General features: G+C 41.5%; 1 protein-coding gene across 2 annotated transcripts in view; it reads right to left on the bottom strand.

Moving 5' to 3' along the window:
• LOC121272638 (endothelin-converting enzyme-like 1) overlaps window positions 1-14,697 on the bottom strand; it is a 101,627-nt gene that overhangs the window by 21,222 nt on the left and 65,708 nt on the right. Inside the window, exons 10-15 of one of the 2 annotated variants that reach the window (XM_041179330.1) lie at window positions 14,482-14,540; window positions 12,193-12,244; window positions 12,020-12,087; window positions 6,719-6,843; window positions 3,883-3,948; window positions 3,698-3,793 (exon numbers count right to left, since the gene is read on the bottom strand). In XM_041179330.1, the coding sequence (XP_041035264.1) occupies window positions 3,698-3,793; window positions 3,883-3,948; window positions 6,719-6,843; window positions 12,020-12,087; window positions 12,193-12,244; window positions 14,482-14,540 (466 nt within the window). Of the gene's footprint in view, window positions 1-3,697; window positions 3,794-3,882; window positions 3,949-6,718; window positions 6,844-11,905; window positions 11,928-12,019; window positions 12,088-12,192; window positions 12,245-14,481; window positions 14,541-14,697 lie in introns of those variants that run through there. The other variant, XM_041179339.1, reaches the window with a different exon arrangement.

Here is a 14,697-nt window from a genome sequence, read left to right as displayed (position 1 = left end):
CCAGCAATGATAATTTGATCATGGATGCATTGTCCCAGGTGTAAAATACTGAAATATGTTAAAGGGGTAAGAAATGCTGAAGATTTTATAAGATTGTACAAGGGGGAGGAAGGATGAATGGAAGTAACTCTTATGTTTTGTTGTCCATGTCTCATACATTGTAATGAAACACATGGTTGAAAAGGTGTTTCATCTCTTTTATGGGTGGAGGCATGTAAAGAACATATCTTTTTATTTCTGTTGGACTGTAGATTAAAATTACAATGGCTGAAGTTTGAAAGACATGTCTACTGGAACAGTTTGAGGGATATATAAAATGTCGCTGTCCTGGAACGGAGTGTGCCATGAAAGACAGGATGCTGCCAAGGAAGAGTCCAGTCTAATGGGGAACTGCCTGGCAACATTTAATTGACTCCTGACCAGGTGACCAGGTTTGTGTGAGAGCAGTGCAGCAGAAAAGCTCCTAGCCTGAAGTCAGAATAATGTGTAATTTGGGAAAGCACTTGCAGGTGATGGTGTTCTGATGCATCTGCTGCCCTTGACCTTCTAGGTCATAGAGATTGTGGGTTTGGAAAAGAAAACTTGTCAAGTTGCTGCAGTGCATCTTGTAGATACTACACACTGCTGCCACAATAGAGGGAGTAAACGTTGAAGGTGCTGAACGGGGTGCCAATCCAGTGGGCTGATTTGTCCTGGATGGTGTCGAGCATCTGGATTGCTTTTGGATCTGCACTGATCCAGACAAGTGGAAAGTATTTCATCACACTCCTAACTTGTGCCTTATAGCTAGTGGAGAGAATTCGGGAAGTCAGGAGGCAAGTTACTCACCACAGAATTCCCAGCCTCTGACCACAGTATTTATATGGCCGGTCCTGTTCAGTTTCTGGTCAATGGTAACCCCCAGGATGTTGATAATGGAGGATGCAGCGTTGGTAATGCCAGTGAATGTCAAGGGGCGATGGTCAGTTTCTTTCTTATGTGGTGCAAGTGTTACTTGCCACAGATCAGCCGAAGCCTGAAAGTTGTCCTGGTCTTGCTGAATGCGAACATAGACTGTTTCAGTATCTGAGAAGTTGAAAAATAGTACTGAGCACTGTACAACAATTAGCAAACATCCCCAGCTCTGACCTTATGTAGCAGTAGGTCACTGATGAAGCAGCTGAAGATGATTGGGCCTAGGACACTACCCTGAGGAACTTCTGCAGCAATGTTCTGCGACTGAGATGGTTGGCCTCCAACAACTAGAACCAGATGTGCTTTCTTTGTGCTAGGTATAACTCCAACCAGTAAAGAGATTTCCTCCTGATTCCCTTTGACTTCAATTTTGTTAGGGCTCCCTGATGCCATATTAGGTAAAATAGTGTCTTGACGTCAAGGCACCCTCACCTCACCTCTAGAATTCAGCAAATTTGACCTTGTTTGCTCCAAGGGTGGAATGAGGTCTGGCCTTGAATGGCCCTGGCAGAAGCCAAATTGAGCATTGGTGAGCAGGTTACTGCTGTATGAATGCTTCTTGATAGCATTGTTGATAACAACCTCTTTGCTGACGATTGAGTGTAGATTGATGGGGTGGTAATCGGCCAGATTGAATTTGTCCTGCTTTTTCTTGTGGACAGGTTCCCGCTGGGCAATTTTCCACATTGTTGGGTAGATGCCAGTGTTGTATCTGTACTGGCACAGCTTGGCTAGGGGCATGTTTTGTTCTGGAGCACACAACATCAGTACTACACCTAAGATGTTTTCCGGGTCCATAGCCTTTACACTATCCATTATCTTCAGATGTTTCTTGCTATCATGTGGAGTGAACTGAATAGTCTGAATATTCACATCTATGATAGTGGGGGCCACAGGAGCAGGCCAAGATGGATCATCCACTCAGCACTTCTGGTTAAATACGGCTGCAAATGCTTCAGCTTTGTCTTTTGCACTGATGTGCTGGGCTCCCCCATCATCAAGGATGGGGACTTTTATGGAGCTTTCACTTCCAGCTAGGTGTTTAATTGTCCTGCATCATTCGCAACTAGGTGTGCAACTTTGATCTGATCCGTTGGTTGTGGGATTGCTGAGCTCTGTCTATTGCATGCTGCTTCTGATATTTAGCAAGTATGTGCTTCTGAGTTGGAGCTTCACCAGGTTAACATCTCATTTTTGGGTATGCCTGATGCTGCTCTTGGTATGCTCTCCTACATTCCTTATTGAACCAAGGTTGGTTCACTGACTTGATGATAATGGTAGAGTAAGGGATATGCTGGGCTCTGTGGAATACAATTCTGCTGCTGTGCCCTTCCATTTAGCACTGTAGTAGTGCCACACAACATGATGGAGAGTTTCCTCAGTGTGAAGATGGCATTTCATCTCCACAAAGACTGTGTGCTGGTCACTCCTACCAATACTTTCACGGGTAAATGCACCAACGGCAGGTGGATTGGTGAGGACGAGGTCAAGTATGTTTTTCCCTCTTGATGGTTCTCTCACCAGCTTCCTCAGGCACAGTCTGGGAGATATGTAAGGACAAGTAGGGAAGGGCAATAAATGCTGGCCTACTCAGCAATGCCCACATCCCATGAAAGTATAAGTTAAAAAACTTATGTTCTTCAGGATTCGGTCAGTAGTGGTGCTACAGAGCCACCCTTGGTGATGAACATTGAAGCCCCGCATCATTCTGTGCCTTTGATACCCTCAGTCTTCCTCCAAGTGGTGTTCAACATGGAGGAGTACTGATTCATTACCTGAGGGAGGGGGTAGGTGGTGATCAGCAGGAGGTTTCCTTGCTATGTTTGACCTAGAAGAATCATAGGATGGTTACAGCACAGGAGGCCATTCAGCTTGTTGTGTCTGTGTTTGGCTCTTACCAAAAGCTACTCACCTAGTCCCGTCCCCTTGCCTTTTCCTTGTGGCCCTGCAATTGTCTCCCTTCAGATAATTAACCAATTCTTTTTTAGAAGCTTCAATTGAATCTGCCTCAACCACACTCTCAGGCAGTGTGTTCAGATCCTAATCACTGTCTGTGTAAAAAAGCTTTTCCACATAATAATGTTGCTTCTTTTGTCAATCACCTTAAATTGATGTCTTCTGATCCTTGATCCTTCTCCCTATCTGTCTAGGCCCCTCATGCTTTTGAAGACCTCCATCAAATCTCCTCTTCTCCAAGGAAAACAGCCCAGTAGTTTCATGATCATCATTACTGAGATTAGCTTTTTAATTCCAGGTATATTAATTAATTGAATTTAAATTCCCCAGTTGCCATGGTGGGATTTGAACTCATGTCTGTGGAGCATTAGTCCAGGTCTTTGGATTATATTTCAGTAACATTACCACTATGCTCTTGTACCCACTGTGTGAAGAATGAGCATGCGTAGTCTTTAAATATAGTAGGTTACAGCTTTCCTAAAGTGCCTAGTGAAGGTACTGGATCAATTCATATTCCATGTAAACTTCTGAGTTTTCTGGTGGTGCCTATCCTATTCCTAAAATAACAATTACACCTTTATGTCATTGACCAATAATACAAAAAGCAATTCAGACATAAAATTACATTCATTCTTTGAGAAATAAACACTTTCTGGACAATGCTCTGTATTGGATATGTATCTCCTGTGCATTCAAAAAAACAGGAATGGGAGCTTATGAAAGACCCTTCATCAAAAATCAAATAAACCTGTTCAGATCATTGGGTGAAATAACCTTGTCTTTTCACCTGAGCAAATGCAATGAAGAGAAGTTGGTTGTGGGTATATTTCAGGCCTGGAAGGGGACGTTCAGGACCATGATCTCGAATCCATTTCTGATAAGCCTGGAATATAGGTAAGATGGCTGTTGACTATAGTTATTGCATACTTCAAAAAATCCATTTGTATCAAGAAATACCACAAGTTCACTCACATAGTACGCAAGTTTAAGTCCTCCCAAATCAGCAATGTTTTCTCCAAGTGTAAGTTGGCCATTGACCTGTAGAGGGAGACCAATAATAGCAAAGTATATTGTAGATATATTCCTATGTACAATTACTCCCTTAAAAATCTGATGGATTTCCCAGAAAGTATCACATATTTTCTGAAAATCACAAGCTTATTGTATTTTTTGGGGGGTTAGTATTTTTCAGATTGACTTGAGTTTATTGTTGTGCCTGAATATTTCCTCTATCATGATATTTGACAGCAGAAAATTTAAAGTTTATAAGTGGAACCAGTTTTACTTTGTAAAATTTCCTCATGCATTGGTATTTGTAATTAGCAGTCTGAGTTTCCTGTCAAGAAATTTATTGCCGAGCAGCCTAATGTGGATATGTAAATCCCAGGGAAACAGTTCCTCGAATATCAGCATATTCTCAGTTGGGCAGAGAGACAGTGCTTACTTTCACCATTTGCCTTGTTCAAGTCTGAGTTGTCCAAGTTTGGGGTGGGAGTAGGGATTTGGCCCAGTCTTGGTGCTCATCCATATATTGTACACCATTCCCTTTCTACTCTTTGTGTTATTTTTTGTATAATTATTTTTAAAAAGTGAAGAAACTTGGTTATAGTTGCTTGAATAAGAAATTGAAAAACTGGATAAAACTATTGCTTTATAAAAAGCTGCTTCTTGAGAATCTGACCTTGTACATTGATTTCCACACCACCCCACTGCCCCCCCCCCCCCCCCACATAGCCTATCAATTGCATGCGCTCACACACACTACGAGGGATATACATGGGGCAATTACAATACCAGGATGACCATAAAGTTCAGTGGAGGCTGTGATCCTGGAGAATGGCTGTGTTGGGCCCAACTGTGAAAGAAAATCACTACAACTAACCTGTGTGTCTAAGGTTATTTTCATGCATGATCTTACACCTATGTTAACCTCAGTGTCAGTAGTTTGTGAGCTTTGTGGTTGGGACTGCACTGATGGAGCCCTCAAGGACCACTTGTCTCAGTAAAGCTAGTGTCCTTGAAGCATTCCTTCCAATATAATGTCACTTGCACGCTCAATGTACCCAGGACAGATGCATTCCTGTAGTATTTTTGCTTTGGAGAGCAATGCATTGATATCTATGCTCACACTATGCAGCTTGGAAGTGCTGGGCATGGATGTTGTTGAGTTAATGGCCTGCATAAGAGCAGGTTGAATTTTCATAATTATGTCCTGAAAGTCTTGTGTTCAGGTGGTCATCTATGGAGCAATCATTACTGCCATTCTAAAAGCAACACATCCTTAGAACCTCTTCTTGATTTCTTGACGCTACGTTGACTTTTTGGGTTACAGGTATGAGTGATCTCTTCATCATAGCCTTATTGCTGTGAATGAATGAAATTTGTATGATATACACTGTAAATATGCAGATTTCTTTTCAGTCTTTTCAGCAATTTCAAACCCTTACTTAGATCACTCTTAAGAGTTATGAAGATGTATTACTGATTTCTCAGTGTTATACAAATATACTTTCAAGTACTCTTAATTTGAAGGATGTGATTTGTTATCAGGAACCAGAAGAGATGCATCATAAATTTGTATCAATTTAGATTGTAAGTGCATAACACATACAATTTCGATTCCCCAAAACAATTTAGACTCTTGTCCAATCCATGATACTTTAATGGAAATGAATGATAAACTAAAGCCCTGGTTAACATATATTCATTCAGTTTCTGGTATCTTCATGAAAAGAAAGGTTAGTCTGGCCGTCACGGTATATCTATCCGATGCTTAATAACTAATGGGAAATGGGAGTGTAGAATTATATTTTATTTGTTACAGAGATCATTAGTACTGATGAAATCAAAATAAACAGTTTTAAATATCCTAAGAACAACAGATTAAGGGTTGGATTTTTGAGGTGCCACACCGATAGGGTCAGGCCAGGACTTCTGACTGTTGCTTTGACCCCACTATGACCGTAGCCCTGTTTCCTGGTAGGAGAATCTTTATCTTGTCATGGCAGGTTCCAAAGGGGATTCTCATTCGCAAAGACAAATTACAGCACTTCAGTGCAATTGTTCTGCACTATCTGTAGAGACGTGAGTGACATTAAAGTGCGCCAGGAGCTAAAGAATGGAGGAGCTCAGTAAGTTTAGATCCTCAGCTGAGACCAGGACCAACACCAGGCAACTTATTGGAGGACAAGAACGCCTCTAATGCCTCTAATTGGCTGTTTCACTCCACTCTCATAGTTATTTCAGATCTACCACTACAATTTACCTGGAGGCCTCAAGAGAGACGGGGATTGGAAGCACATCAGACATATATGGGCCAGGTACCAAGGCCTTGTCCACCCTGTCTTAGCATGTGGCCGGTGAGGAAGGATCAATCAGCGGCAATCAACACAGGGTGAAGAAAGGAAATTGAGATCAAACACCAACCTGTGCTTTTGGCCTCGGTATCTAATTTCACCCCTTTTCACAACACTATTCTGCCTGATTTTGGATGCCATAATGTAGGAAAATTCAGCCCTAAAATATCAAATATGAATGTACTTAACCTTGATTCTCTACCATATTAAGATCTTAAGACCCTGCTCCAATATTCTGTTCAATGAGTTTGAATGGTTTTGCAAAATGAATCCAAATGCAATCTCCAAAATATTTCATTTTCCTGCTTTTTTTCTTTACAGCATCCTGACACACATTTTAAATAAGCTTTTGTGTTACTAGGAACCATCTACATTAATGTTTCTGACTTAATAAATAAATGAGAATTCAGAACTCATGAGTATTCAGAAGAAAGGGGCAATGGAAAACTTACCCTTTGGTTGTAAGCAGTGAAGTTTTCATATAGATTGACAATGCATTGTGCTCTCCTAATAAATTTATCATAGGATTCTTCTGTCCACCATTTTTTCAGATTTCCATATTTGTCATAATGACTCCCTGAAACAAAACAAGTATTGTGCCACATCTTTAAACAATGGCATTTTCACATTATGTGACATGCAAATTTACATTTAAAAGCATTTTTGTACTCTGACAAAAAAGATTTTCTACTCCTACTCTTCCAACTTCACTCAAAGTAGAGTGTTCTGTTCCCATGAAATTCACTACTTGATAACTTATTCATAAACTGACAAAACCAACATTCTTGAAACTGCAAGGGACTCAGCTCCATAGTAATTTGGGAATCAGTTATATTGCAACTGGGTTATTTTGTATTTGCATTTGACAATTCACTATAGAATGAAATTAGGATATGAAGCTCTGATCTAATATGACATCTCTATGTAACCAACTGCCAAAATTCATGTTTTTCACAGTTGGACAACTCAGTGTAATAAGTACCACCTATTAAGTAATATGCATTTCATTCTCTGGAATGAGTGAAGCATTTCTCCAAGCTTCATTTATTACTTTTTTAAAATTCATTCATGGGATGTGGGCTTCACTGGTTAGGCCAGCATTTATTGCCCATCCCTAACTGCTCTTGAGAAGGTGATGGTGAGCTGCCTTCTTGATCCGCTGCACCCAATGTGGTGTTGTACACCCACAGTGCTATTAGGGAGGCAGTTCCAGGATTTTGACCCAGTGACAGTGAAGAAACGGCGATATATTTCCAAGTCAGGATGGTGATTGACTTGGAGGGGAACTTCCAGGTGGTGGTGTTCCCATCCAAATGCTGCCCTTGTCCTTCAAGGTGGTAGTGGTCATGGGTTTGGATGGTGCTTTTGAAGGAGTCTTGGAGCAGGATTTTCTCCTCGTCGGGAGCGAAGTTGAAGGGCGGGCGTGCACAGGCGCGCTTCCAATTGGTGCCCCCAATAGGGGGCGCGGCGCCATTTTACATGGGTGGGCCAATTAAGGCTCGCCCAGCATGATGTCCTCATAGGAGCGCAATGCACTCCCTGTGCGGGCGGGGTGGGGAATCCCAAAATGAAGAGTGCGTTCTTTCGCACATGCGCACGAAAGAGCACACTCATCTCTCTGAGGCTAAGTGCTGCTTCAGGAAGATCGGCTCTAAATGTAAAGAGGCTAAAAATAGAAAAATAAAATTTCCCTGACATGTCCCCTCATGTAACAGTATCACATCAGTTGGGACATGTCCATAATTTTTACAAAACTTTATTAAAATGTTTAAAAACCTACACAAAACCTCATCCTGCCCATGGATGAGGTTTCATGCTTTTTCTAATTCCTGCCGGGGCTCCTGGCCTGCTCGCCAACCTTAAGGTTGGACGGGCAGGTCCTTTAATTAGTTTAATTACTCTGTCAATGGCCTCAATTGGCCATTGACAGGTCAGCGGGCGTGCAGCTGATTTTGCTGCGCCCCCACTTACCGAAAAAATTAAGTGGGCGCGGTGACGTCGGGAGTTCCGCCTGACATCATCGTGCGTAATTTTAGGCAGCGGCGAGCAGGCCCCGCCCCTTGCTTGCCCGCGGGAAAATCCTGCCCTTGGTGAATTCCTGCAGTGCATCTTGAAAATGGTACATACTACTGCTACTATGCGTTGCTGGTGGAGGGAGTGAATGTTTGTGGATATGGTGCCAATCAAGCGGATTGCTTTGTCCTGGACAGTGTCAAGCTTCTTGAGTGTTGTGGGAGCTGCACTCATCCAGGCAAGTGGGAAGTATTCCATCACAATCCTGCCTTGTGCCTTGTAGATGGTGGACAGGCTTTGGTGAATCAGGAGGTGAGATACTAATCGCAGGATTCCTAGCCTCTGACCTGCTCTTGCAGCGACAGTATTTGTATGGCTAGTCCAGTTCAGTTTCTGGTCATTGTCACCCCGAGGATGTTGGTAGTGGGGGATTTGGTGATGGTAATGCCATTGAATGATGGTTAGATTCTCTTTTATTGGAGATGGTCAATGCCTGGCACTTGTGTGGCACAAATATTACTTGCCACTTGGCAGCCCAAGCCTGGATATTGTCCAGCTCATGCTGCATTTGGACATGGACAGCTTCAGTATCTGAGGAGTTGTGAATGGTGCTGAACATTGTGTAATCATCAGCAAACGTCCTCACTTCTGACCTTATGATGGAAGGAAGGTCATTGATGAAGCAGCTAAAGATAGTTGGGCTGAGAGCACTACCCTGAGGAACTCCTGCAGTGATGTCCTGGAGCTGAGACGACCGACCTCCAACAATCACAACCATCTTCCTTTGTGCTAGGTATGACTACAACCAGTGGAGATTTTTCCCTCTGATTCCCATTGACTTCAATTTTGCTAGGACCTGTTGATGCCACACCCAGTCAAATGTGGCCTTGATGTCAAAGGCAGTCACTCTCACCTCACCTCGGGAGTTCAGCTCTTTTGTCCATGTTTGAACCAAGCCTGTAATGAGGTCACAAGTTGAGTGGCCCTGGCGGAACCCAAACTGGGCATCAGTGAGCAGGTTATTGCTAAGCAAGTGCCACTTGATAGCACTGTTGATAACCCCTTACGTTTCTTTACTGATGATCCAGAGTAGACTGATGGGGCGGTAGTTGGCCGGGTTGGATTTGTCCTGCTTTTTGTGTACAGGACATACCTGGGCAATTTTCCACTTAGTCCGTAGATGCCAGTGTTGTAGCTCTACTGGAAAAGTTTGGCTGGGGGTGTGGCAAGTTCTGGAGCACAAGTCTTCAGTACTATAGCTGAATGTTGTCAGGGCCCATAGCCTTTGCAGTATCCAGTGCCTCAGCCGCTTCTTGATACCATGTGGAGTGAATCAAATTGGCTGAAGACTGGCATCAGTGGTGCTGGGGACCTCCGGTGGATACAAAGAGCATGAAAAATGATTATATTGAGTAGAAGTAGGCCTTCAGACCAACTAGTTGCATAAGTAATCAAAAGACAGTTTTTGGAGTTGCTTTTTAAGATAACTTTATTCTGTCTAATTAGGTTGAAATGGCAAATTAATATTTTAAACCAAATTTATGTTATGATGTGAACATAAACAGTTTGACTTCATATTCTAGCCCACCGAAAGCTTTGTGCTTGTGGTTGGAAAAGAACTGATCTATATGAACACACACAACCACATTGTAAAGGCCAAGACTAGCAGTTTCATAAGGTTAGGAATGGATGACAGAAAACCGAGCAGAGATGAGACAGATGTAGTAAAAAGAGAAACACCCATTCAAAGAAGGAAACAAAGAGAAAGCAAAGAAAGGGTAGAATACCATTGCCATTTTTGGTGTTCAAACATATTATTCAAAGTGGGGGAGGGCTACTGAGTGTGAAAGTATAGGACAAGACCTGATTATGCTGAAACTCCTCCCCCCTTTATGGCAATCAATTTTCTGAGCCATTTTGTGACAGGTGCATTATTCCTGTACTTACAAATCTTAGCAAAGATGAACATAAAGGACATCTGTGGATCCCTGGAGTGTGGCATTGCTAAAGTCATTGAAAGATACAAAATTGTTGGAGAGCAGGGATCCCCCACTTCAATCAAAACTGGCCAGCTCCCTACTCTATCCTCCTGAGTTAGGCATCCCAGATGCACTAGAAGTAACATGGGTACTCGCCCACTCTGTAAAAGTGTCCAACCCCGAAAGTCTCCAGTTTGATTGGGGCCAATGGGTGGAAGTTCCACCCTGCCCAGAGAGATATTGGCTGTGCAGGTTCCAGACAGTTCATAAAAAAATACAAGGAATGAAAGAAGAGACAAAAATGAGGAAGAGATGATTAAAACATTAAGAAACATGAAAGGAAAGATTAAAGGTTAAGGTAGAGTCACAAGTAAATAGTAACCTTTCTCATTTATCCATCTAACTTTAAATATTTTGGCTAAGATAACATGCAAAGGTACTTTTCCGTGAATGAATTTTTAAAAATGGAGAAACATTGGCAGTTTTCCAATCCAAGGCGACAATTCCTGAATTGAGAGAGTTTTAGAAAATCAAGACTAATACATCACCAATTTCCTCATCTACTACTTCTAATATCCTGGGATGGACACCATCAGTTCCTGGGGCACAATTTTTCAGTTGGCAGGTGGGCTTGGTGGGAGCGGGCAGGGGCAACCATGGGGCCAATCGCTGCCCGCGATTGGCTCCACGCCACCATTTTATGCAGGCGGGCCAATTAAGGTCTGCCCAGTGTAAAATGCAAGCGGTAGCACTCAACGCTACCTGTGCGGGTGGAGGGAGGAGGGAAAATCGGGGCCAGCACTCTTTCATGCATGCGCGCAAAAGAGCTCTTCAATCTCGCTGAGGCACGGAGCTGTGTCAGGGAGCTTGAAGGGTTTCTGAAATTAATAAATAAAAGGTTTATAAATTTATTTAAATATGTCCCCTCTTGTGACTGTGTCCCCTCATGGGACATGTTTTTATATTTATGAACAATTTTTAATTTATTTAATAAAAGCTTCAGGAAACCTCATCCTGCTCGTGGATGGGGCTTCCTAAAAACGTGAAGGCCACTTGGCCTTTTCACCTACCTGCCAACCTTAAGGTTGGATGGGCAGTGTTTACAGTAACCTTAATTAGATCCTTAATGGCCTTAATAGGCCGTTTACATATCAGCGGGTGCACAGCTGACTTCGGCATGCGCCCGCCGAATGAAACATCGCTACACAGCGCAATGACGACAGGACGCATGCCCAACGTCATCATGCATCATTTTACATGTCGGCATGTTGGGCCCGCCTCTGCACGCCAACTGAAAAATCCTGCCCCTGGAGATTTATCCATCTTTAATCTGATTACTTTCTTCATCACATTTTTTTTTACTTATATTGAATCCAGTTATTTCCTCCTCTTAATTTATTTTTAGTTTTCTTGTTTCTCTGGTACTTTATCCTCATCCTTTGCTGTGAAAACTAATACAAAGTAGCTCTGAACATTTTGAGACAATGCTGCTTATAATTTTTATTTACCATTAATATTTTCTGTGTTCATAATTAAAAAAAACTCATTATAAGTCTCCGGGATTTCAGCTGCAGCCACAAACACATTCCCACATACCTTGTTCATCCACCAGAATATGACAGATTGCAGTGACGGAATTAATACCAGGGCACTGGTTATAATTGCTGCCCTGCATATTAGAAGGGAAATAGAAATACTTGATCCAGTTTTAAGGCACATAACAGCAGAAAGTATAAGATGTTGTCTGAGGCAAAAACATACCCCAGTCATCATAACCATGTGTCAACTCATGTCCTATAATAGTTCCAATACCGCCATAGTTCAGGGACCTGTCAACAGAGAATTTGGCATGAAGCAATTTAAAGAGTGGTTTATGTAGTCAAGAAGATTAATATATATTGAGCTAGGACATGTTATTGATTTTAAATACTTACTGAGGAAATTCAGGATCATAAAGTGGAGGCTGCAGAATCCCAGCTGGAAAGACTGAGGAGGTGAATACAAAAGATGCCAGACACATTTTTAACTGCAGGAACATTTTTGCATCCTGACAACTCTGGTTCATGTTAGTTTATATATCTATTACTAGCAAACAGGTTGATTTCCACATTTTTGTATGCATACACTTAGGGGCAAACTGTGCTTCCTGCAAGCAGCTGAACTTGAAGTGAGTATCAGTCAGAAAATTAGGGTTATGAAGTTGTTTCCCTATTTCTGGCCAATGTTCTTTGAGTATAAAAACAAAAATAGCTGGAAAAACAGCATCTGCGGAGAGAAACACAATTAATGTTTCAAGTCCGTATGACTCCTCATCAGAACTAAGAAAAAATAGAAATGAGGTGAAATATAAGCTGGTTGAACGGGGTGGGACAGGTAGAGCTGGATATAGGGCCAAAGACGAGATTGCCAAAGATGTCATAGACAAAAGGACAAAGGGGTGTTGACAGTGGTGATATTAGCTAAGGAATGTGCTAATGGTGACATTAAGGGTAGAAAGCAGGAAGAGCAAGTGACAGATAGCCCTAGTGGGGGGAAGGGATCGAAATAGGCTAAAAGATGGAGATAAAATAATCAATGGAAATAAATTTAAAAATAATAGAAATAGGTGGGAAAAGAAAAATATATTTAAAAATTTTTTTAAAAATGATAAATTATTGGAAAAAGGGGATTCAGAAAGGGGGTGGGGATAGAGGAGAGAGTTCATGATCTAAAATTGTTGAACTCAATGTTAAGCCCAGAAAGCTGCAAAGTGCCTAGTTGGAAGATGAGGTGCTGTTCCTCCAGTTTGCATTGAGCTTCGCTGGAACATTGCAGCAGGCCAAGGATGGACATGTTGGCATGAGAGCAGGGTGGGGTGTTGAAATGACAAGCAACAAGGAGGTCTGGGTCATGCTTGCGGACAGACCGAAGGTGTTCTGCAAAGCGGTCACCCAGTCTGCGTTTGGTCTCTCCAATGTAGAGGAGACCGCACTGGGAGCAGCGAATGCAGTAGACTAAATTGAGGGATGTGCAAGTGAAGTGCTGCTTCGCATGAAAGGAGTGTTTGGGCCCTTGGACGGTGAGGAGAGGGGAAGTAAAGAGGAAGGTGTTACACCTTCTGTGGTTGCATGGGAAGGTGCCGTGGGAGTGGGTCAAGGTGTAGATGATGGAGGAGTGGACCACATTTCACCTCATTTCTGTTTTTCCTTAGTTCTGATGAAGAGTCAAATGGACTTGAAATGTTAACTGTATTCCTCTCCGCAGATGCTGTCAGACCTGCTGAGTTTTTTCAGCTATTTTTGTTTTTGTTTCAGATTTCCAGCATCCGCAGTATTTTGCTCTTTCTAAGTGTAGATTCGCTGCTGGGATCATGAAATCACTGCAGCTTAAAGATTAATTGTTTTTCTTTGATCAATCTGTTTTATATTTCTGACAATAATGACAACTTAGGACCATGTGATTGAAAAAAATGTTTGCATTGCCTAGAGTCCAGTTATAAATGTAGAGGAATGTCAAGGTAAAAATAAGAAACAGATAACAAATCCTTACAAATAACAAACACAACATTCTAATTATTATATTCTTAGCTGATCAAGCTGTCACAGAAATGCAATACAGAAAAAAATGTAATTTTTCATTTCTACATTTTAACACATTAACAGAAGTAAATTTGCACTTGATCTGCAATAACAACAACCTAGTAAACAGAAGTCAGTACACCTTTAGTTAGGGAAAATAAGGCCTGATTAATCTCCTTAATTTCTTTGAGGAAGTGACAACACTGGCTGGCTGTGGTAAATCCCATAGTCCTGTGCACTTAGACTTCCATAAGATATTTAACAAGAATTCCACATAAAAGTTGCTAATTAACTTTAAGCAGTGGGAATTCAGGGAAATAACAAGATGCAAGAAAATATTGATTGGGGTGCCTAATTTTTCTAATCCACATCAACAAAACACCTCCCTTGGGAATTATGTCCTTTTAGATGCGGTGTGAGGCAATTGCTTCATCTTGTGTGGAGGAACTATTCTCCAGAAATTGCTGCAAGTGAAGGGTTTTAGTAAATGAAAAGTCTAGTCTCAGGAAGGTATAACTAGGACATACATCCAAAAATGGCAAAAACAATAAAACAGCCTGAATTATGAAACAATAAAATACATGTACAACACAGCTAAGAGTTGTAGTAGAAAATGAGACTTTACTCATAATCAACCTAATGATATTTTGATCTATATTTACTTACCCATTTGGTTTTGTGTGGATAGATAATAAGCATTTAGAGTTTGAGGAGGAAGTAGCCATCTGTAAACAAAGATATTTTTGAATTGCAAATTTATCACAGTTCTGTTGAAAATTATTTCAGTGACAATATAATTATCAACAAAGAGTACAACACAGCAATTTACAATTGTTAAGTATACAGCTCAGGAACCTGAGTAAAGCATCTGGTTTATATTCA

Source organism: Carcharodon carcharias, chromosome 2 (assembly GCF_017639515.1).
Source record: "Carcharodon carcharias isolate sCarCar2 chromosome 2, sCarCar2.pri, whole genome shotgun sequence".
Classification (NCBI taxonomy): domain Eukaryota; kingdom Metazoa; phylum Chordata; class Chondrichthyes; order Lamniformes; family Lamnidae; genus Carcharodon; species Carcharodon carcharias.
The sequence above is the reverse complement of the archived record's forward strand: the minus strand, read 5'-3'. Positions and strand labels throughout refer to the sequence as shown.